The following is a 23093-nucleotide window of genomic DNA, read 5'->3' as shown; positions in this document are numbered from 1 at the left end:
AAATTGTTACAACTTCAGATTACTGTTTTTTATCCTGATAATCATACCAGACTGCAGTGTGTGCAGTTCTGTATATTACAAACTTAGAAGCTGACTTGTCCGCTGATTTTCATCAGGAACTCACTTAGCCATAAGGGAATAACTGCCATCCTAAATTGCACATCTCTCAAGCCACTATGTTTTGGGTATTGTATACTAGCGAGAATTAATTAGTTCTGCTTTCAGTGACAACCCTGGAAGGCAACCACAGCTGGCTACTAAAGCAACAGACAAAGAAACCATTATTTAAAAGAGGATTTTAGTTACTCCTCTTGCTCTAGATGCTGGCAAAAGTTGGTTTACAGCTCCAACCTGGAACAGTCCACATGTGAATTTTGCTCTTGCTGTGAAGATGTGCATGAACAAACACACACACACACACACCTCCCCCACACCCAGTAACAAAAATAATGTAGCTGAAAGGTCTCTTCCCAATACTGGTCCAGAAACACAAAATAAATGTTAAACTACCATTTTGGGAATGTGCCTCAGAGATACAGAGAGGAGAGATGCTTAAGGGAGGCCTGTTAATAAAAACGCATCTTATTCTCAAGCTGCTGCCATATGTGGCACAGTTGTTGGGAAGGTACTCTGACATTTAGAGCAGTACAAGACAGAGTATAACCCCCTGAAGTAGCAAGCCACCAATCTGTTCAAACAAATCTCCACAGTCTCCTTCCGAAATGACACCCTCCCGATTTTTAAGTCATTACAATTTAGTGTAATATCTATATGGGTTTTAAGTGGCTTACTGACAGCTTTGCCTTCTTGTAAAAGACTACTGCACTAACTTACCGGTCTGGTCCCCCAACTTAAACCTCCTGAAGGAAACTGCTGTCTCTCCAGTTTGCTGGCATAGCAGTCAAGCTCTCTCAAGAGCTCTATGTTAAGTGCCTCTTCACTGTAGACCTTTACGCTTAGACAGTAGGGTTTGGAGTGAATCAGACAAAGCTGGTGACTGCATTATGTATTCTCTGTTGACTAGGAAAGCTTCCTGTAAGTTAGAATCATAAAAGACCAGAAAAGATGGACGGGAAAGATTTGCTAAATCACCAAGTACATCCTCTCACAAGGGCAGGATATAGTCCCTCCATACAGAAAAACAAGGTTTCAAATAAAAACAGAGGAACACTTTGTCTTTGCACCTCCCGCAGCAAGCCATCTGTTGCTCTTTGCCAGTACAAACACTACTACAGAATGGCTAACACAGGTGAGATCACTGAAGGGGTGGGAGAAGGAAGTGCAGAAGGAAGGACTTGCTGCCCTTTGCTCAGCTCACCCCCTTGCCTGCACAAAAGTGCTACTCTATAGTCAGGCACCAAAGATGGTTCCCATGCAGGAACTGAAAATGCAGTCTCAGCATCAGCTATTTGGAAACATTTGATCCTGTTCAAGTTTGAAGAGAAAGAAAATGAACTTAGTAGAAAACAATCACATGAACAGATCATTGTGGAGCTGAGTTGACAGGCTGGCATTACTGTTCAGAACAGGAAGAAATCTTGATGACCCAATTAAGCACATCCAAGAGCTCAAAACTGCAAAGTAAAATATATGTATATATATTTTTTAGACGATTAGTGAAGTTCCCTTTCCAACATGCAGGGAGTTGAACATATTGAAAGGACAGCCTTAACAGATCATTAAAGTAAAAAGAACAACAAAGAAAAAGCAGCAGAAGTCTCAAATGCAAGAGGACCCAAGCCACTTTAACATACTACGATGCAATTTTATATTCCATACTCTTAAGTCTTCCTTAAGCTGCCCAGAAAATTCACTGACATCTACATGGAACAAAACCACTGATTTTCTGAAGACTCTCCAGATACCACAAAACTCACTTCCCTCCCACCCTAGAGCTGTTGCGAAGAATATCTTTTGGCGACAAGGAAGGGGTGGGGGGTGAGGAAATGGATCAATATGGACCATTCTTTTGCATTATTTTGCACAGATTTATTCCACGTGCCTTTTCCATATATTGAAGAATTGGTTCCCCATTTGTACAGAACAGTGAACTCTGAAGTATCTGTACATTCCAAATAGGTAGAGGAGAAGGTGGGGAAAAGAAACGTGATTTTCCTTCTCCCCTCCCTCCATCCCTCCTAGTAAACCAAAAGCAAGTATCAGCACACTTCATGTCTGGACACTTGCCAGCTGGCGCACAGACCAACAAAACCAGGAGCTGCCAGAAATACATTAGTTTCTCAGGAACATAAGATCTAGACTCATAATGAGCACAAGCACAGATTGAAAGCAAGTCATTCCAACACCAGACAGTGGGGGGACCAAAATCTGAATGTATCATGACAAGTACCTAACACTCTAAGTGTGAAAGAGCCAAATTAATGCTTTTGGAGGTCAGAGGCACCTTCATCTGAATGCAGGCTCTTTTTGGAGGATGCAAATCATTTAGTTCTCTTCTTCTAAAGGCACTCTTTACTAACACTTTTCCCACCCAACATATGCAAGATCAAGCATACAAACAGAAAGGTGGTCTTATACAGTCATAAGCTATAACATGCAGAAATACATAGCAATCAACAATGAATGGATGCAGAGTGAAAACTGCATCCTTTCCCTCTGAGGAAGGATACTGCAAAAAGAGACCGAGTTGATTCAGATATAAGAGATAACTACTTTCATCTTTTGCACAGTCATGCCATACACTGTTGCAGAGCCACTAGACAAAAGACTTGAGAATCCAGTGTTCTGCCAGGGTTGCACAATCGTAGAAGCAGCTTTTATTTCAGTGCTCACAAAAAAGCCAAGCACTCTTCCTCTTCACTCAGCTGTTCTGCAGAGTTGTGAGTCAAGGGTCAGCTATCTTCACTCACTTTTGGAGCACAGCCACAAGATTACTAACAAGCAGCTTAATGGCTACAGTTCAAATGCTATTCAGTCAGGATTGGAATATGTGGGTATGCCGCAGTAATGGCACCATGACATCATAGGCAAGTTATCTGCTGAAATCAGATGGAGTCAGACAGCATGCATCTATTCCTCCACTCCCCACAGAGAAGATAAGTTGTGGTAATTAAATGTTTTAAATGTAGTTCTGTGCCTTAACATAGTACAAAGATTTCTAAGAGCTCTCTGTACATTGAAACAAGCAAACAGAAAACCTAAACTCATGCATGCCATAAAACCAAATGATATGCTCACCATTGCTTCAAGATGGGAATTAATTATAGCTAGACATGGAAGCTGCAATAAAACGAGGTTAAGAATAGGCAATACCCAATGTTGTTCAGAAACAAGAATACCTGATCCTGGGAGTGCATGTTTGTATCAAGTATTGTGGTTCATTCCACTTAGCAGTTTGCCCATTTATATGCACCTAGTATTGATCTGGTTTATAGGAGAGATCCCTGTGAGGCCCATCACAAGCAGGTGGGATTCCAAGAGATTTCTCAAACAAGATGGAAGTGCTAACCAAGTAGGGTGACTGTGCCCATCATAATTCAACTTCCACAACCCAAATGTGTTCACCATTTTCAAAATCTAGCTCACTCCAGATGTGCCACAAATGCTTCCTGTTCTGAATAAAATGAACTATATCATCTGTCACAGCTCCTGGTAACTAAGAATTATTTTCTTTGGCGCTCTTGGAAGTTTTTACTGTCAAAACTGTAGAGTAGGAAACACAACTCCCGTGTCCTACTCCTTCATTAGCCATTAGTTTTAGCTGTGACTTTAAGCAAGTTGCAGGAGATATTTAGGGTCATCCCTAAGGGTCACCAACAGCCAGTTTAAGTCACGTGAGCCACCCCTACCTGTTGCTATCTTATATTGTGACCCGTGTCAGAACAGTCCACATTGCATTTCCTGTTCCTTGAATACAGCCTTTTTAGGAATCAGCCTCTCTTTGTGCCTGTCTCTATTTGCAGGAAGGAGGGACAGGAAGCGGGGTGCAGAGGGCCAGCAGCCAGGAACAGGAAATTGTGGGATGGCTGTTGGACTTCTTGTGCTTGCGTCCTATAGCACCCAGGCTAATCTCAGATATGCTGCAAGAAGCTTCAAACCAGGTGGCAGGCACTCCAATTCAGACCCTGAAGTCCAGAAAAGCTTCTGAGGCCAGACTAGACTGTCACTAGGGGTCAAAAATAGAGATTCAGTGTAGAGTCAGCTGGTAGGGGCTTTGTGGACTTCCTTTAGGTAGCCCTAAGTAGCAGTATAAACATAATCAGCGTCTCTGCACTCCAGTTTTCTCATCTGTGAAATGAATACAGTTCCCCCCACTGTTAATCAATTCAACTCTTAATTTCAAAATCTCAGATGAAAGGAAATAGTAAAAAGTATTGCTTATTTCTCTTTATGTAATAAAAAATAAACTGTGAAAAATACATTTCTTAGGACAAAGATACAGCAAGATTTCTTCGCTCAAAAGTTCACAATTTCTTCTGCACCTGAATGATCAAGGCCACACTGTCCCTGGTCACATAGCTTCATCCTACAGACTGAAGACTGCGAGGATTGTCAACTTAAGCCTTTCCAATACTAGAAAATACAGTAGCCATATTCCACCAAAAGCATGACAGGTAGTAGCAACATATGTAAGATGCCATTGTGTCATTGTGCGAAGGTATACAAGTAGAGCCTTGTCTACACCAGCACTTTTCCTCAGTGAAGCTGTATCATTGCTGGTAGTTCCAGTACAGATGCTACGGTTTTTAGCGTCCACATAACCCTAAGCAAAATAAAACCCAACCCTAAAAACTCCTGCTAAATCTCTTCCCAGTGGTGCTTTCTTACAAACACTCTTCCAAATAAACTAACCCTCTATACCAGCCATCCTTCAAGCCACTTACAAAAACACCTAGATTGAGCCAGGTTAAAATAACCAAATGTACATTTCAAGCTAAAGATATTTAAGTACTGTAAATGTACAGAAACCAGTAGTCCTTCCTATTCAGTACTTTCTGCAAGAATACCTCAATGGTCCTCTATTTCAAATACAACTCATGAAGCTGAGGTAAGTTACCTACACAAACTAAAAAACTCAGGTTAGTAAAAGGTCAAAATTACAGACAACATATGCATGTAAAAATTGGATATTTACACTTACGTCTAAGAAAGTTAAAGTTGACACTGTCTTAAACTTAGGTGTAAAAATACCAGGTGAAACCAGTGCTTGTGTAAATAATATCATTAAGACATGTCATTTTTAGTGTATATTCTAATGCCAACTGTGAGGAAGAGACAAGTTGCAAGTGGAAAGAAGCAGATTTACTTATGTTAAAATGTCCAAGTCATCTGTTTACCTGACTGCAAGGCAACAAAGTCAAAATGGGATGTGTTAGTAGCAATCATACTTTGAAAAAAAATCAGTTATCCCTTCCTCTCATCCTCCCCACTAGAAATAGGCAAAAGACTGGAAATACCATATACTAAATTTCAGCTCATATCACTAACTACTAACAGCAAAAATATCAGGGCTTATGATGAAAATAGAAAAGCATTCAAGTTATTCAGCCACCTTGATGAGATGTTCATTATCTAAATACCAGTTACTTAAGAATCCCCCAAAGTTTGTTTGTGCGTGACACTACCCTTTACCACTTCTTGCATGATAGGGGCATATTTACGGAAATGCATTCAAAAATTTAAGCACATATATTTTATTCATACAAGCAGTGCTACTCAGCATCATTAATACTATTCCCAGGCACACAATTACTTAGAGACTTAAGTCTTTGTGGGGTAGGGAGCTTAGTGAGAATATGTTTTAATTCAACATTTTCTGTATCAAGGTAATTTTGGAGAGTAAAAAAAATTGGGGTGTCAAAAAAAGATGGATTTAACTGCTTCAACTCAATTGCTTCATACTGTCAGAAATAGGATACATGTTGCTGTTTAATAGAGGTAGCAAACATATAAAATATTTGACAACAGAAAAACATTATGTGCATCTATAAATAGCTAGATAGACATTGACATATCTACATATTGATATGAGAGAGAGAGAGGCGCGTGACATGACCTAGCTCTTTTTAATTGGTCAGAAAAGGTATACTTCAGAAGCCTATTTTATTATGTTCATTGAAAAATTAAACAAAGACTCTAAACCCATTACAAAATAAATATCTAACTTTGGTTTGATATATGATCAGCTCTTTCCGGATTCCCCGCCCCCCCGCTTTTAGGCATACAAATGTTTTTCAATAAACACATTTCTTTATGCTGCTAACACAAAAGCCCTTGATATATCGAGATCTCTCCAAGCCAACATTCCTCTAATGCACCCCAAGCAATCGCAGCCCTCTCCACAGGTCCATTAAATATTCAGCATTACAGGCTCACAATCATGAAGCCTGAACACAGAACTCAGCAGCAATACTGTATCTGAAAGCCTAATGCGAGAAGACTCTCTCCCAAGGAATAATCTAATCGCTGTTCTTTGATGCAAGACTCTTTGGCAGGAGGAGGAGGAGGAAATGCATGTTAAATTGGTCTTGATGACTTAAATGGTTTCTCTTGAATAAAGGAATCCCATTCATAACCCCCCCCCTTCACATCTTCATGCCTGCTCCCAGCGATGTCCTAACACTCCGAGAAGATGCTCTGACCCAGCAAGGAGCCAGAGCCGGGCCTCCTGCAATCGGAGAGAGAGAGCAGCAGGGAGATCCTGGCAGCCCGGCACTTACCTTGAGGATATCCCCGCGTTTGAAGCTGAGCTCGTCATCCGCTGTGGCTTTGAAGTCGTACTTGGCGATGGCTTCCATGCTGGGCAGCTCGGCGCTCACAGGGAAGGAAGCTCTGCTCCTCCTCCGGGGGCTCCCGGCTCGGCCCGGTGGCTGCGGCTGCTCCGGCTCCTGCTCTCACATACGGGGGACGGCAAGGGACGATCCGCCCTAGGGAAGGGAGGGGAGGAGACGGCCCATTAGGGAGGTGTGGCGGGGGCCGCACCCAGTGCCTCCCTCCTCCCAGTCTGGCCCCAGCTTCCTTTTTCTGCACTGGGCCCTGGGATCGCCCCCTACCCAGCTGCAATCTTCACTCTGATGCAGGGCAGCAGCTTCTCTCCCCTCGGCCAAAACAACCCACCATCCCCAAGACCTGCTCTCATTCCCCCAGTCCCTCCACCTGCCACCTGCTTCTTTCCCCTCCGCCTGTTAAGTTGCTCCAGGGCTTGCTCTGCCCTCCCTGGCATGGCAGCAGAGCCACCTACTGAGTCAAAAGAGACAGGCACAGGCTCCTGTTTTTCAAACCCAGACTCGCTTTGCAAAGGGGGCAGGACAGGCAGGCTGAGGGAGTCTACAGCGCAGCCTCCTCTCTCCCCCACAGAAGACCCCAGTTTCCAGCAGATCTGCCCACAAAGCAGTGCTGCAAACCCTCCCAGCGGAGATGAAGATCGTCATGGTAAAAAAAAAAAAGGGTGTTACTGGCAGCATGGTTTACACTGGTTCCCTGAATGAGCTGAACCAGCAAAAGCATTTATTCTTTGCTAACCTAAGTGCTTCTTCGCTTAGGCCCCTTGCTGGAATAGAAATTTATTTAAAATAAATAAATGAATAACCTATCCAAAAGCAACATGTGCAAACCAAAAATGTGCGCACATGCTAGGCATGCACTTGCAATACAATTTGGAGCATAGATTTAAGCCAGGAGTGTAGAAAATGGGAGGTTCTCTGTAGGTGTAGCCAGCCCAGTTTCTAATGGGGGGGGCGGGGCAGGAGGGGACTAGTTGGTGAAGTACAGTCCACAACCCCAAATATGACATGCCATCGAGATGCATTTATAACTTTTCAGTAATAGTCGCCTTCTTATAACTAGAGGAACCCTGGAATCAGAGGCACCAACTAACAGGCCCGGGTTAACACTCTCCAAGTTCATCTGATGGCAGAGGAGTCAAGGAACCAGCACAATCTCTAAGACCATATCCCTTAGATTCAAAACCCATTGAGGCCCAGTTCACACAACACTGCAGCACCAATATTTGTAAGCCAAGAGGTCTGATAAATATCAGTTAACCCACATCTTTTTAATTCAGTTCCTTTGGTTACAGAACAGAAACCACCTCGAAGTGCATGAACTTAAGAAGATCCTTCCCTCCAAGAAGAAGAGGAGAGGCAGACATGGAAACAAGCTGCCCTTGGGATTTTGACCAGCCAGACCCACCATGGGAGATACAGCCATGGAACCACTGGGCATGCAAACAGACAAGATGGCAATATTGTTTTCTCATTTAGCAAACAGTGCAATATAATTGCAGTGAAGCAATAAAACATGGTTGTGTGTTGTGTCTCATTTGCAATCAATCTTCCATTTCCTTTCCACAAAGCTTCACAAAACTAGAGGCAGATATCAGTGCTACTATTTCCTCAATCAGCAGCCTGGAAGAATGGGAACAGACATTTACAGTAACACCTTGATCAGGGAAGGAACAACTATGGGAAATCTTTGCACTAGTGCGGTCTTTTGTTCTTCTGCAAGGAATAATCAAGAGACATCAAAGTTGATGAAAGGTGCCAGGGGCCTGAGGAGATTCCACTTTAGTTCTCCTCATCAAGTTAACTAAACTACCTGTCAAATGTACTGAGGTTAGTGAGAGAAAGAAGCACAGGGTAAGATTTTAATACTTATTAGAGATGGAAACTTTCTTCACTGCAAAGGCCTTAGGCAGCTTTCATTATGCTTAAAGAAAGATGTTTCAAGAGTTACCTTTGGTGCCAAAGGCTAGATTAAAATATGCTGTTGCCATGTTCTGTGCTGCACTGACAGGCAGAGAAAGCACAGGCAGTAGCCATGCAACCATTCTCACCAACCATACTTCAATGAACTCCGGACTATAAAGACTACATTCTAGCGTTTGGGAGGGTCTCCAAGCCCTTTCAATCCTTGGCTTCTTTGCTGAATGATAGCTCTTAATGGTAAAAGAAAGACTGATGGTAATGCTGTTACTGTTGCACAGTTATTATAAAACACTTAATTTTGACCTCAAGCTGGAAAATGCAAACCTTCACGTTAACTCAGCCACATTGCTAGCATAGCCTATATTTTGTGGTATATATTTCAAATAGCAATATTAAGATATAATGCTTCCATTCCTGTTAAAGATAACTGCAACATTTACTTGGCAGTGTTACAAATGTACTGAACTTTATTCTTACTTTTCTTAAATACACACCTTAAAATATTATGTTTTAAATATATCCCACCATATAGTCAAAATGTACTATACAGCACAAGGCTAGTTCTGTCAAACGCTTAAAATTACTCTAGGAATTCAAAATCTAACTATGCAACCCAAATAAGATATTTATTGAAGATTGCTAGTGTATCCAATTTTTTAAACAAAAGACACAAAACCTATGAGTAAATATTTCTTGGAGGTGCATCACTGCATGTGTAGTATAGGGGAAAACTGTTACAAATGTAAAAACACCAGTTTCTTAGAAAGAAAGATAATACAATGTTTCCAAGAACCATTCTGCTGATACCCTGAACTAGCAAGTTTCCTACCAAGCCAACAACCTTTTTCAAAGTACAAGATGAAAAAGCAGTCTAAGTAGAGATTTATTTAAATCTAACAAGCGCAAAGACACCACCTTTATTTTGATCTTCAGTACTTAAAAGAATTAGGTTTTTAGGTAACCACACTAATTAGCAATACTTGCCTAGGAGAACAAGCTTTTGCTATGTAACATTCATAATTGTTGGCAAAAGATCACTGAAGTTCAGGTATCCAGGCTACACACAAACACACACACACTTCTACTTAGACTACTATATAGCTGATGTCAGCTAAGGAAAGGAAAACAAAATCAGAAATGTATCACACAATTTAAACCGCTCAGAAAGCTTTAGCTGTGTACTACTCTTATCAGTACAGTATATTGTTGGTAATACCTTGCACAACAAAAAAAAACCACATAAAAAACACATAGCAGCACAGGTAAACAGCCTAATTAAGGAAGTGGGACTGCCAAACACCTTTGACAACAAACTGAATCGGGAAAATAATTCAAAAGAAAAATAAACCCAGTACAGTGAAAAAATCTGTCTTGTGTAGGAAGTGGCTTGTGCTAGTCCTTTGCCACACTGCCCACTCTAAGTGAGTTGCAAGTACTTATTTCAGATTAAGACTGGTACAGCAATTAAAGAGGCCATTTTACAGAGAGTATACTTTAACTCTCCAGGCAGACAGATAAGAGTGAGATACACACACCCAAAATAAGAATACATGTTACAAGAATGAAGCATTGACTAGAGAAGCAACTAAGATATCTCAGAAGAAACTGGTATGGTTCTTAATTCTTACATTCAGTTTAATGCATGGTGCTTACTTGTTTAAAAAACAAAACAATGGGAGGGGAAAAGAAGAAAGCACCAAGTGTACTACCTGGGTAACTTTTCATTTAATAGCAGAGAGTTTAAATTTGAGACAGAATGCAAGTATTTGTAATGCACCAGCCCCTGATGTCCAACATAAATCACTATTCCTATGACCCCCTTCCCTGAGATTTCACAAATACACAGGGGATGAAGACTATTTTGATATGGCTTCCATCAGTAAATGAGGGCTCTCTTGATTTAACTCTGCACTCTTGCTGTCCTGGAAAAAAAAGAGGCAAGGGCAGAAAAAGAACAGACAGCTTTGGACAGCGGGAGTAACGGAAGAAAGAAAGGTTCAGTGGCGGTAAGGAGTGCATCCCATGTTCCAATGAACAGTATAGGTTTTGTCATCTGGAAGACAAAAATAAGAGAGGCTGCAAACAAAGGAAGGTAGATTGAAAGAAGTCAATGTAGAGAACCCATGCACTGATCCCAGTTACCTATACAGGTGGGTACAGCATGTATAGCATGGTGCAAATTCAACTTGAAAACAAGTAAAAACAGGGACAGCCAGGGTCAGTTATGATACCCCAACCTATCAACAATTCCACAGCTCTCATCCTTCATTTTGTACTTCCACTGGTCTAAACGTGGCTGGCTCGAGAACAAGACAAGAAACAATCAGCACCAGACTTTCAGCCTCTGGGGTGTTTCCCAATAGTCAATATTCTTTGGCCAGACTTTGTTAGGAACACGATCATCTTATCAGGGAACACAACCGCTTTGGCTTTACTGAGACCGCTGCTTTCTAGCTGCCACTTTCTTTCCTACGGGAATGACTTCTTAAAATCTAATACAAAAGTTCTATTTCGGAATCTGCTACTATTGTGAAAGGCTTTAATGCAAGATGATGTCACCTTCTTAAGAGACCATTAAAAAAATAACCCAAAGACCATTTGTTTTGGGCAAAGTTTCGCATGCCAAGAAGTTAACTTAGGAGTGAGTGAATATGGGTAGCAATTTATTCATAAAAGAAAGAAGAAGTGTTTCCTAACCCTGATTTTCCAAACAGTATTCCCTGGCTCCCAATCAGCGGTCCTTAACCTTTTTAGACTCAAGGCACCCTTTGTCAGGCTCCAGGCAGCCCTTGGAAAATGCCAGCTCTTGGTTTTCACTCCATTTTTGACTATGGAGAAAACACTAGAGCAATTCTTCTGTTGCAATGAACACAGAAAGATCACACCAGGTCAAGATTTGGCAGGGTGGGGGGAGGTTGTTTTTTTAACGTTGTGGCTTCTTATTCAAAGTCCCCGCACTTATCACACAAACCACATTCAACACAAACACACAAGCATCTATACACCATTATAAATGTAATGGTTTACATCAGAAAAAAAGGGAATGTGCGGGGCAGAGCAGAAAGAGGAACGACACCTCGGTCCTTCTCAACCCTTTCAGGCTCAAAGCAGCCCCCGGAGAAGGGGGCTGGACCGCAGGAAGAGAGGCCTCGGAGAGCTCACAGCAGGGCAAAGCGTGGGTCACTCACTGGGATGCCGGTTTGAAGTCTGGGCACGGTTGATTCGTGTTTGCACAGCTATCGGGGCTGACCCGCGGGCCCCCCCGAAGTGCGGAGCCGGAGACCCCCTGGCCCTGCCCGTGCACGCTCCCGGCCCAGCCCCCAGGCCTCTGCTCAGGTGCCTCCTTCCGGTCCCGCGAGGCGAGGAGCGGAGCTCCACCAGGACGCGCGGCACAAAGGTCCCCACCGGCCCCGGGGCAGCAGCGCCCGGCCCCACCCGTGGAGCGGCCCTGCAGTGGGCACCGGGGAGGGCCCCGCACTGCCCCCAGGCCCCGCCCGCCCTCACCGTGTGGCGATGGAGGTCCGCTCCGCTCCGAGCGGCCCCGCGACGCTGCCTCTCCCGGCTGCCCCTCCCGCCGCCGCCGCCGCCGCCGCCGCCGCCGCCGCCTGGCTTCCGCTACCGCGAAGTCTCGCGAGAGCACCACCCGCCAGGCTTCGCGCTGTCAGGACAGCTCGCCCCACCCATGCGCATGAGCAATCTGAGCCCCTAGCGAGTCTGCGCCGGGCGCTTGCGCGGCCTCTCCGGTCGGCTCCTTACACTGCCGGTGCGCATGCGTGGAACCGAGGGGGTTAAAACGGGGCCTTATGGTGGGTTTGGCAGCCTGTAGCATCTCGCGTGTGCGGGCGCCAGGGATGCCTAGGGTGGGATGGGGAGGCGGGTGCAGGTGTCATTTGGGCATGCTTAGGGAGGAGCCTTCCTGAGAGCACTGCTCGCATGAGAAGCTGAGAAATGGGTGCAAGGGGGCTGGCGCTGTAGGGAGCTGGCAGGCCGACAGCTGAAACACATCCAGGTTGTGAAAGCCCTGGAGGACCACTTTGATTTGGTTGGTGAAGAAGGGGAAGCATGTAGCTGTGGATAGAGAGCTCTGGGCAAGTCCCTGCCCTTTTTCCTCCTCTCTTTCTCTATCAAGGTCCCAGGAATGCTCAGAGGATAAATTGTTAATATAGGTGCAATGCTTTGAATCCTGAAAGTGCTACATAAGATTAAGGGCTCTGCATAATAATGCCCCAGGTGCCTCGAGCTGGGCATCCAAACTTAGTGGATGCCTTTACATGCGTAATTACAGACTGCTTGCTTATGTGTGTGCATAGAGCAAAGAATTAAGGTTTCGTGAGCAACTGTAATTCTAGTATTTCCTGATTTTTTTGTTAAGCATGAGCTCGGCTCTGACCCCCCTGACATTCCTTTAACTATTCTTAAAAGTAATTACAATATAATCTCAAGCGGTTTCCTAGGTAAACATCTGGCTCTGATTCCTTGACAAACCCAAGGCCTATTTAAAGAGTAACTCCTAATCTTGCTTTCCAATAAGAAGGCTGATTTCAAAAATAGAAGCTTTTTCTATGGCTACCCACCCACTCCCAGGATGCTGGTGCCTAAAGGCTGTCACAGCCCACAGGCTCTTATCAGTTAGCTTCTTGGGGGTAGTTATTAACGACAGGCCAATTATATAGAGGACTTTTTAGCGATGTCAGGTCTGTAACTGTGGAGTGTAGGAAGTGCATATATTGTGCTAATTAAAGATGAGACTCAGTTGCAAAGTTCAGATCTAGGCTTACCCAGATGGTCTGTATGTAAGAGGTGACCCAGGCCTATCACTCATGGGAATAGCAAAGCATCTGAATTTATTGCCGTGTAAAACAGTAGTGTTCAACCTCCTGCCCACTGGGTCCAGACCAGGGCTGGCCCGCAATTTTTGGGGGCCCCCTGCAAAATATAGTTTTGGGGCCTCCGACATGAAGAAGCCAGCATTGACAGGAGGAGGGGTGGCCAGACACAGGGGGCCCCTTGGCTGTGGGGCCCCCTGTGGCTGCAGGTTTTGCAGGATAGGACAGGCCAACCCTGGTCCAGACATTTGGTGCTGGGGGAGCATTCTAGACCCTACCTGCAGGATCCAGACCAGGGACTAGTCTCCATATCTGTCTGCACAGCCAAAAGTTTGGGCACCATGAGTCTGAAGTCACTTAGTCTTAATTTACAATGAGACTGGACAATATTGGCCGTTTATATCAATAGGTCAGTTAGCCTCTCCATGACCGTTGTGGGGAAAAAAAATCTATGCAGCAGGAGCAGCACAAAATATACATCTTAAAGACATGATGATTCCACTAATGCAGGGGTCAGCAACCCCTGGCACACATGTTGAGCATGGCATCCAAGGCCATTTTGCTCGGCACACCACCACCAGCCTGGGCTCTAAGCAGCTGGTGCCAGCCACAGAACCCAGGCTGCTCCCAGCAGGTGGCTGGGAGCCTGCAAGCCCTGCTGCAAGCAGACTGGGCTCCATGGGCCGGCTGCAGCTGGGAGCCTGCAAACAGCTGCCCTGGGCTCTGGCATGTTGGCACTTCAGCACCTTCCAAGGTAGACATTGTGTTTTTTTTGGCACTCTGGCCAAAAAACATTGCCTACCCCTGCGCTAATGGCTCATGTAGGGTTCTCCCCTAATTTGGGCGTCTGTAAAGATCTGGTTTGCTAATGTGTCAGAACCATTGGATACGTTTGTTTTTTTTCTTAAGCTGTTTGGAAATGAAGTTTTGTACCTTCCATTATCACCAAGATAATTTCCTGCACATAATAACAGTATGCTTCACAGGTTTTACTTTCATCTTGGTTGGGGTAAAATTCACACCTTCCCACTGCTACACATGCTATTTCACCTCTGAATTATTCAAAAATTGAGTGAGGGTGGGAGAAAAGAGTGTTAAGGGGGCTGAGGATGTTGGAAATGATGCAGTAATTATCATCTATTCTACATATGGTGGACAAAGAAGTTAAGTGAATCATCCAAGATCCCATAGTGACTCAGTGCCAGAATGAGAAATAGAATTCAAGACCCTGAGCTCTTAGTCCCCAGGGCTAGTCACTAGAGCAGGTGCTAGGGTCTCTGGCTTTGTGTATTCAGAGGGACAATTTGGGAATTCTTAAGAAACCACACAAGAAGGGCCGTATCAGTTTTAGCAAAGGAAAAAGTATATAGCAGGTACTTACTAGCTGGTCTGGAAAAAAGATAGATATAGACTACAGCTGTCAGTTGTAAAATAGCTGCTTTAAAGTTGCAGCTGCTTGACTGACTTCGCTTATTTGAAACTGCCTTTTAAAGTCACCATACTGGGAAATAAATCTTATATGAGAGAGCAGACCTTTTGATTAATTGTTTGTGAGCAAAAAGTTTATAGATGTTACTGGGGTGTTATTATTATGGACTAATTAAATACATATCTTTAGGCTGTATACAAATCAATTAATGTTAACAAAATAACTACATATTTTCTTAGAAATATAGTGGGATGAAAGTCCTATCATAGAAATGTAAACCCTGATGCACAACTTTAACAGGAGTTTAAAAAAAAAAAAGACTACAAAGAGTCTGTGTTTTGAGTCTGAGGATTAATTTCAAATCCTTATTGTAGTCTACGAATAGTTCGAATTTTCTTTGGTCATTTGTGGTTGTAAAGTGAAATCTAAGATTAGTTCCAACTATTTTAAGCAGTGGCAAGTGAGTAAAATTTTTCTAGTGTCTGACATTTCCTTTGGGTCCCTTTTAAAATGTCCTGGAGCAGTCTGAAGTATGAGATTGAATGTGTGGTTCTTTGCTAAGAATAGGTTGGAAGACGGCTTGCAATGTATTTTGTATGAACAGCTATTGAAGATTTAAAATGTCTTTGAATGTCTGTATCTACACAGTGTTACTGATCAAAGTCAAAACTGTTATAATGCCATAAAATGTAACAGTGGTGTAGGATTTATGTTGATACAGTATGACTGAAGACGCAAGCCACCGTGAGAGTATTAATGCAATCTTGACACCATGTTTGCCCTAATCTTGCTAAATGTCTGAGAAATGCTTCTGAGTACCACACTTCAAAAGATAACAGTTGCAAACCAGTGTAGCCCAGTGTGGCTTTGTCCCTGGCTAGGGGCTAGGCCACAGATTGTGATTCATGTCTGCTGCGATCTTTGAACTTGTTCTTCAGCTCATGTAATAGAAGCTAATGATTTTAGATGCAGTTACAGTACAATGTTATACGATGATTCTGGTCACTTGGGTGATAACTGATGCAGTGTCTTCTATACTATGAGTCAGAACTCCTACTCTTTGTCATTAAGAAAGTAAGAGTTTCTAGCATTGCAGCAAATGTAGACTTAGCTTAGGGCCTTTCTTAATACACCCATTTTTTGGGTGCATTTCCACAGCGGTCTGTAGAAGACAGACAGTAGATGCCCCCAAGTTTTGCCACTGCTTCAGTGCTGCAAGTACAATAAATATACTTCCTTGGAGCACTGATATAACAGGTTAAAACTAACTAGGAAAACATTCAAGCTCCATGTTTCTTCTCTTTCAAAATGATGGAGAAGTGACCTCTTGCTCCCTCGTGCTGAGATATGGCAACTTGTAAAACTTCAAAGACTGTTGGAAGCTAGTCCAGGAGTGTTAGCGCTTGAACAGGAGCCCAGAAGCCTCCACCCTAAACAGAACAGCAACTAGGATTTTTTTGCCTGCCATTGTTGTGAAAAGTATTGCAACTAAAGGGAGTTGTGGTCAGAAATATATAATTTTATTATGTATATACCCTTATATATTATATTTATAGTCTATGTTATAGTATATAATACAGTATACTGCATATAACATTTTTCTGCCTCTGATTAATATTTACACTCTCTATAGCCAAACACAAGGTTTTAGGCCCATGGAACTGTTTTGGTTATGAAAGAGCAAACTGATCTGTTCTACCTCTTGCACTGTCAGCAAAATTCTTGACAAGGTGGTTACGGCAGAGTTTTTTACTGGCAGTGATGAAAGCAGCAGAAAGCTCCCATGGGGGTTGTCCGATCCTTCAGGTAGAACATGTAAGGCTGCAGTCAGAGAAGTCCTAGTCTGATTTTAAAACTAAGCAAAACTGTTCTGGAAATAGCCATTTAGGAAAATGGATTTTGAACCCCTTATATGTCACTGATATTTGTTAGATGGTGTCTGTGTGTTCACCTCAGGCCAGGAGATTATATCTCCATTTCTGAATTGAACAATCTGAATGGAAATATCACAATCTAAACACTAGGTCACTTTGAAATCTTCTCTCATGCGTGAGACATATAGCCTTGCTTCTTGTATATACTAGGAACATTATGGCTATAACACTCCAACCCTACCTCAGCTCCCACTGATCCTGTGAAGTGCTGGTGTCTTGAACTTCTGTTGACTTCAGTGGGAGCTGAGGTAGGGTTGGAGTGTTATAGCCATAATGTTCCTAGTATATACAAGAAGCAAGGCTTGTTTTGGTGATATCTTTTATTAAACCAAATGTGTAGTTGGGAGAGATGTTAGAGAAGCTTTCAGGTACAAAATATGTCCTTCCTCAGGTCTGGGAAAGAAGCAGAAAAAGTCCAAGCTATATTTCCTAATGTTTTTGCTTCTTTTCCAGACCTAAGGAGGGGTATGGTGTGCCTGAAAGCTTCTCTAACATCTCTCCCAACTATACAGCTGGTCCAATAAAAGATACCACTCTAAACCCCTTACTTCTTGTGGAAATTGAAGGCATTTGACTCTTTTGGGTTCCAGTCATGGGCCTGTTAGTTTTCTTCAAGTTAATATGCAGCAGCATTTTGTCCATCAACATTGTTGCCCTTTGTAGGAGTTTTGTATTTTTTGAAAGAAGGGTTTGGAAGGGCACATACATCATTGTAAAGGGAAAGGAGTTCTTGGTTTAGGGGTCATTATAGAAGAAGGCATGGTAATAAGCATAGAAAAGACCACCAGAGGAGTGGTCAGGTGGGATTCATTGGTGGGGCCAAGCTTGTCAACAAGGATACTATTTGTACAGTCTTTGTCAAAATGGATCTGCGCTTTATATTGGGATATGTGAGTACCAGGGACTTCCTCCTCTGGAAAATCTCTTCTGAAACCAATTATTTAATTGAAGATGCTATATGGTGCCATGGAAGAGAGAATTATGCAGTCCTAACTCTTTGGAGATGCCTTGTATTTCAGAGTTGGGTATCTTGGACTTTATCCATTTGCTAAGTCATTACTTGATTAGGAAATGTTCTGTCTTTGAAGAAGAAAAGTAAGTTCAAGGTGGGATGAAAGCTGCCATCAGCTAAACTGGATGATAAATTAATGGAAACTTGCCCATTTGATTGTAAAGGGGCTTACAAGAACTGTGATCACAAGCAAAAGTTGAGGTTGGGAGGAGAATTTCATATAGGGTGATGACAGGGTAGTGATGATTTCTAACTTTATTTTTAACGAGGTAAATTTGGTGCTTGTGATCTTAATGCTTTTCACGCATAGGTGTGAAAGTTACTCTACAGGTATCACAAATAACAAACATCAATTCAGTCTCAAGTCTCACATGCTTTAGGTATTCACAGACCCATTATAAGGACTGTAGAAGCAGGGCACAATGCTGGTAAGTGACTTGTCCTAGGTCACATGAGGAGTAAGTAGCAGAGCTGGGGCTAGATCAAATTCTGCCTGGGTCTGCAGTTCTCATAGTCTGAAAATATTGAAAAAGAAAGAACTAGCCCTATCTGGAACTAGATCAGAGGCTTGCAAACACTTGCTGTCAGAGTGAGATAACTCCTCAGGAAAAAATGTGTTTCAGTGTCCTGAGATAAGGCACTGGCCTGGGATCCAAGAGACCTGGTTCTGTTTCCATCTTTCCCATTGACCTGCTGTGTGTCCTAAGGCAAGTTCTTTGGCATTTCGGTATCTTTCCACCCAACCTTTAGTCTGTCATCTTTGTTCAGTTGCTCCCTGGGACAGGGACTTTTTTTTTTTTTTTTTTTTGTGCTTGTTTCCATGATAATCTTGCATGCACAATCAGTATGCTGTGCCTCTGACCTTAGCTGGGCCCTCTAGGTTTTACTGTAATACAAATAAATATGGCAAGGCAGATCTGAAGCTTTGGGCAGTCAGTGGTTGGAATCAAAGGCATTTAATTTTGGGTTGATTCCATGTCTTTTTCTTCATTCCTGTTTACTGTAGTTCCAGGTCAGAACTTTTGAGTGGTTGCTTTGCAGTTTTCAACTGCTGCCCCTTCATGGAGTGCTGCCAAAATATCTTAGCAAAGACCTGAAGGACAGAATCAACAGTGATTTAATTTGTAAGATCTTTTGTAGCCTTAATAAAGGCACCATTGCTCTGTGAGCATTATATCTATACTGGGTCTCGAGCCTCAGCTGCTTTTGGCTATAGCTTTTAAAATGCAGTGGTGATTAAAATATGTTACAATTAGATTTCTTCTGCCTCAAGGGGACACAAAACCAAGGAATTCTAATCAAGCTTTAAATAATGATACATTTAGACAGAGGTCAAGCTCTTCACGTTACATCCCCAAGAATAAAGGTTTGGGACAATTGTGAAAATGAAGGATTATATTAGAAATTGTTGCTCAGTTTCATCTGCAGAGGCACTGTCATTGCTTATTTTATTCCTTGTTCTATTACTCCTCCCTCTTGGACACTAATAAACAGATGCAAACCCTAAGAAAGTCTCTGGGTCAACTTTAGTAATGTTAGAAGCTGTGACTGAAGTTAAATATCAGCAATAGAAGATGCTCACCAACAACCAATGCAGCAATTGGAACCTAGGTAGGTCTATCAGAGTAAATGTATAAGGGGTGAATACAGGAATTTAACACTCAGCAGACTCACAAAATGAGAGCCTGAGAGATTAAAGGAATGGTAACAGGAAAAATAGATCAGATTAATGGATGATAAAAAGAGCCCCCAGCTTGCATTGACCTCATAACTCATGTTCACGTGCTTTGTGTCCAAACCATTCTCAACACACTTGGCTTTTACAAGTAGCTGCAGTTCTCATTGTCTACAATGGAAGTTGCATTCACTTGTACTAGGGGCTGAATTTGACTATGAGGCTTGAGTGAGTGACACTTCTGGTTTTGTATCTCCCCTCAACCCCGCAATCCTAAATGCTGCCTTACTCCAAATTGCACTGTTTTGCTACTTACCTCAACATGTTGCGTGACACCTCCCCCAACTCCCATTTATGTTGACACCAAATTGCCCCCAGAGTCTTTAAGGCTTTTGATCTTTGAGAGAGAAGATCCAGCTTCTTCAAGGGCCCTTTAGGCACTGATTACATCAAAAGATGATATGCTGTGGGTATAATTTCCATGAATAGTAGAGAGACTTCCCCTGAGAGCTGAATTAGCAAATAGACTTCCCCATTTACGTTGTCTGTCACATAGATTACCCAAATTAAAACTCATTAAAACACTGCTAGCCACAAGCTTAAACTAGATAGTTGAAATTTATAGCTGCTGAAGACTCAGAATTTATGTTCTGTGAGAAACCCTAAGAATCCCATCTCTAGCTGGGACTGCCATGCTCCCAACATCATGGCATGGATCCAGGGATCCCTGGGACACTGATGTCCTAAGAGAGTCACTCAACGCGGTGCAGTTACCCTGAAGCTAGTCTTTGAAAGCCTGTGCTTTCCAGCAGTTTGCCAAACTCACTGTTAGGAAGTTGGCTTGATGTTTCAGAGGAAGTTTGTCAAAATGGAGATGATTCTGTGAAACATGTTGGTTCTGATGAATCAGTGTTTTCTGTGTATTTTATTTTCTGCTGTCCTGTTTCCGTCATAACCTGGTATAGGCGGTGCTTTGTGCACCTGCAGAGCTAGTAACCTGATGGGAATCTGTTCTGCGGCTTTAAGTGTTACTGATATCAATTAAACTTTCCTTAGAGGAAGTTGCAGTAGCAGTAGGTGGGAGCAAGGTTTAGTTTTCCACCAATAAGCAAATGTAAAGAAAAAAGAAACAGTTGGTAAGAAGGAGTTTGGGGTATTTCTCTGGCATAGATGCATTCTAAATATGTAGGAATAGTGCAGTCTTCAGTGAGACCTCTGTCAGGGGGTTATCTGCTTTGGAAGAGGGATGGCTCTGATGATCTCAATGGTCTCTTTTATCTTGAGCTTCTTGGGTTTATATGTTTAAATTTATGACTCATCTATGGCAATGACATTCATTCCTGCTAGATATAGCATGGTCTGAATGGTTTCCCATTTTTCCAGACACTGAAGTATACTATCTTGGGGAATATATAGTTCCTGACTGCTTCATTTGAGCTACTGAGAGGCTTGGAATCTGACTTCTAATCCCAGCTCTGACACTACATTCTCTCTGTGGCCCTGGTTACAGCATTTGAATTCTCAGGTTTCTCAATGCTAAAGTGGGCTAGATATTTCTCTCACAGATGTTTCAACCTGAAATATGTTCTCCTTCCCAAATACAGGGTGAGAGCCCTGTATTCCCTATCAAATCACCCAATTTGCCCTTTCTGTCATCTCTCCCCTCATCCCCAATATTGAAGCTGTTTATCCCACAAGTGAGGTGCGTCTCCTCCCAGGGGAGAATCTGCCACTGCCAGAAACTATGGCACAGGTGACCTAAAAGACAAAAGGCTCCTTAAAGCACTGACTGTGGCATTGCATCAACTAGAGCAGGATCTTAAAAGTACCTGGCACACAAGTGGCCTGTACAAATAACAGCAATACAAGTAAATACTAATTCCCTGCATTGGAAGATTTAAAACCATGGGATTCTTCACCCCCAAAATTGCTATTTTGTGGGAGAATAAGTCCAAATATCAGATCTTTTGAATTTCCCTTAAATAGAAAGTGATTCAGGCAAGCTGCTATGGGGAATGTCAAGGAGTGGGTGTGTCTCACCCCTTGATATAACCCTGATCATTTTTCTTGCAAGCTGAAGGTTTCATGCCATAAGATTATTTTGGCAGCTGCTGGAGAAGCTGCGACCTGCCATATAATTTCTCCATCCAGGGCAGAAGCAGAAATAAAGAGGGTGCGGCAATATGGGAATGCTGGGAATGTAGATAGCAAACAGGGTAGGCTCAGACTGGGGCAGTTGAGATTCTTGCCATGAGAATGTCACCTCTTTGCCTCCTGCCTGCCACTTCAATCTGTCTGTCGCACTGACACTCGCTCACAAGCTCTTCTGGCTGATATTCCAAGTCTCAGGCTCTCCTATTAATTGATTTGGCTGTTTTGCTTTTTGAGTTCATTTGAAGCTGCAGTTGCCTATTACTTTCCATGCCACTGGCCTGCTCCTGAGAAGCACTAAGTACCCACAGCAGCCAGTGAAAATAATATGAGTTGTAGATGTTCAGCCTCTGAGGATCAGGGCATATGCCCTGGGGAGGCTGGTTGCTCAATGGGACATATACATCAGGTAACACTGACACTTCACCCTTCTAAAAGTCCCTTTTATCCATTCCATCTTACAGACAATAGCTGTCCAGTCATTGAAGCTTGATACTTAGCTTTTGTGCAAATGTTCTGCAAATGTTAAGAGAAATGTTACCAAGATTTGTTTGGAACCACCATCAAAATAGTTTTGGGGTCTGGATTTAAACCATTCCTTTCCCCATCTTCAGTCAGGACATTGCAGGGTAGTGCTAGCAGGAGAATTGGACAATGAAAACTGTCACCAGAGAAACATAAATCAGCTAGTCTCTTGGTTTTCCCTGCTGAGAAAAGGAAAACAGTAAACAGCACAACTGCTGAGCTGCAAAATTGATTTTGTTTCCTCATTTTTTAGTAATCCATAGTATTTATGTCCATAGTAACAGATAAGGGCATTTTTTCATTATTTGTGTGTGTGACATGAGTAATCTGGTATTGGCTCTATAATAATTTTAATCTTTAGTGTTCACATGGGGAAATCAAGGCAGAAAGCGTGCAAGTGGCTTGCCCAGTGTTGTTATCATTGACAGAATTATTGACTTCCAGTTCCTTGCTCTAACCATTTAAACACTTTCCCTTTGGAAATCTTCCTAACCCACTGCTCTGGCTTGTTTCTGTACGTATTTCAGCTGTTTTTTACACAAAGACATTACAGCCGTCTGTTGTTATGGGTCCACCCAAGTAATGTTAGAACAAATATCAGTGCTTGCAAACCAGAAAGAGCAGCCAATCTGCCAAGATCATGCTTCTACAAGTTAACGGTTACAGATCTCAGGACCTCATACCAAAAGCAGCTTCAGCATCAGCTGAAATAAACAGGAATTGTTCTGACTTCAACTGGCCAGGAAACAAAAGTTAGCCAGACCTCTCAATCAGCAAAAAAATCACGAAGCTTGCAGTGAAGCTGAGGGAGCTGGGAAGAATGTAATAAAGGAGATTCTCTGCCTTGCCACACATGTTTCTATGGTCACAAAAGG

The 23093-nt window shown here is 42.7% G+C and overlaps 1 protein-coding gene across 2 annotated transcripts in view; it reads right to left on the bottom strand.

The window, feature by feature from the left end:
• GRB2 (growth factor receptor bound protein 2) overlaps nt 1–23093 on the bottom strand; it is a 76349-nt gene that overhangs the window by 52230 nt on the left and 1026 nt on the right. Inside the window, exons 1-2 of one of the 2 annotated variants that reach the window (XM_090060279.1) lie at nt 12171–12299; nt 6681–6887 (exon numbers count right to left, since the gene is read on the bottom strand). In XM_090060279.1, the coding sequence (XP_089916405.1) occupies nt 6681–6758 (78 nt within the window). In that variant the 5' untranslated portion in view covers nt 6759–6887; nt 12171–12299. Of the gene's footprint in view, nt 1–6680; nt 6888–12170; nt 12300–23093 lie in introns of those variants that run through there. The other variant, XM_090060280.1, reaches the window with a different exon arrangement.

The sequence above is a fragment of the Crocodylus siamensis genome, chromosome 8 (assembly GCF_052110815.1).
Source record: "Crocodylus siamensis isolate JL-2025a chromosome 8, ASM5211081v1, whole genome shotgun sequence".
Classification (NCBI taxonomy): Eukaryota; Metazoa; Chordata; order Crocodylia; family Crocodylidae; genus Crocodylus; species Crocodylus siamensis.
This window is presented reverse-complemented; position numbering and strand designations above follow the sequence as displayed.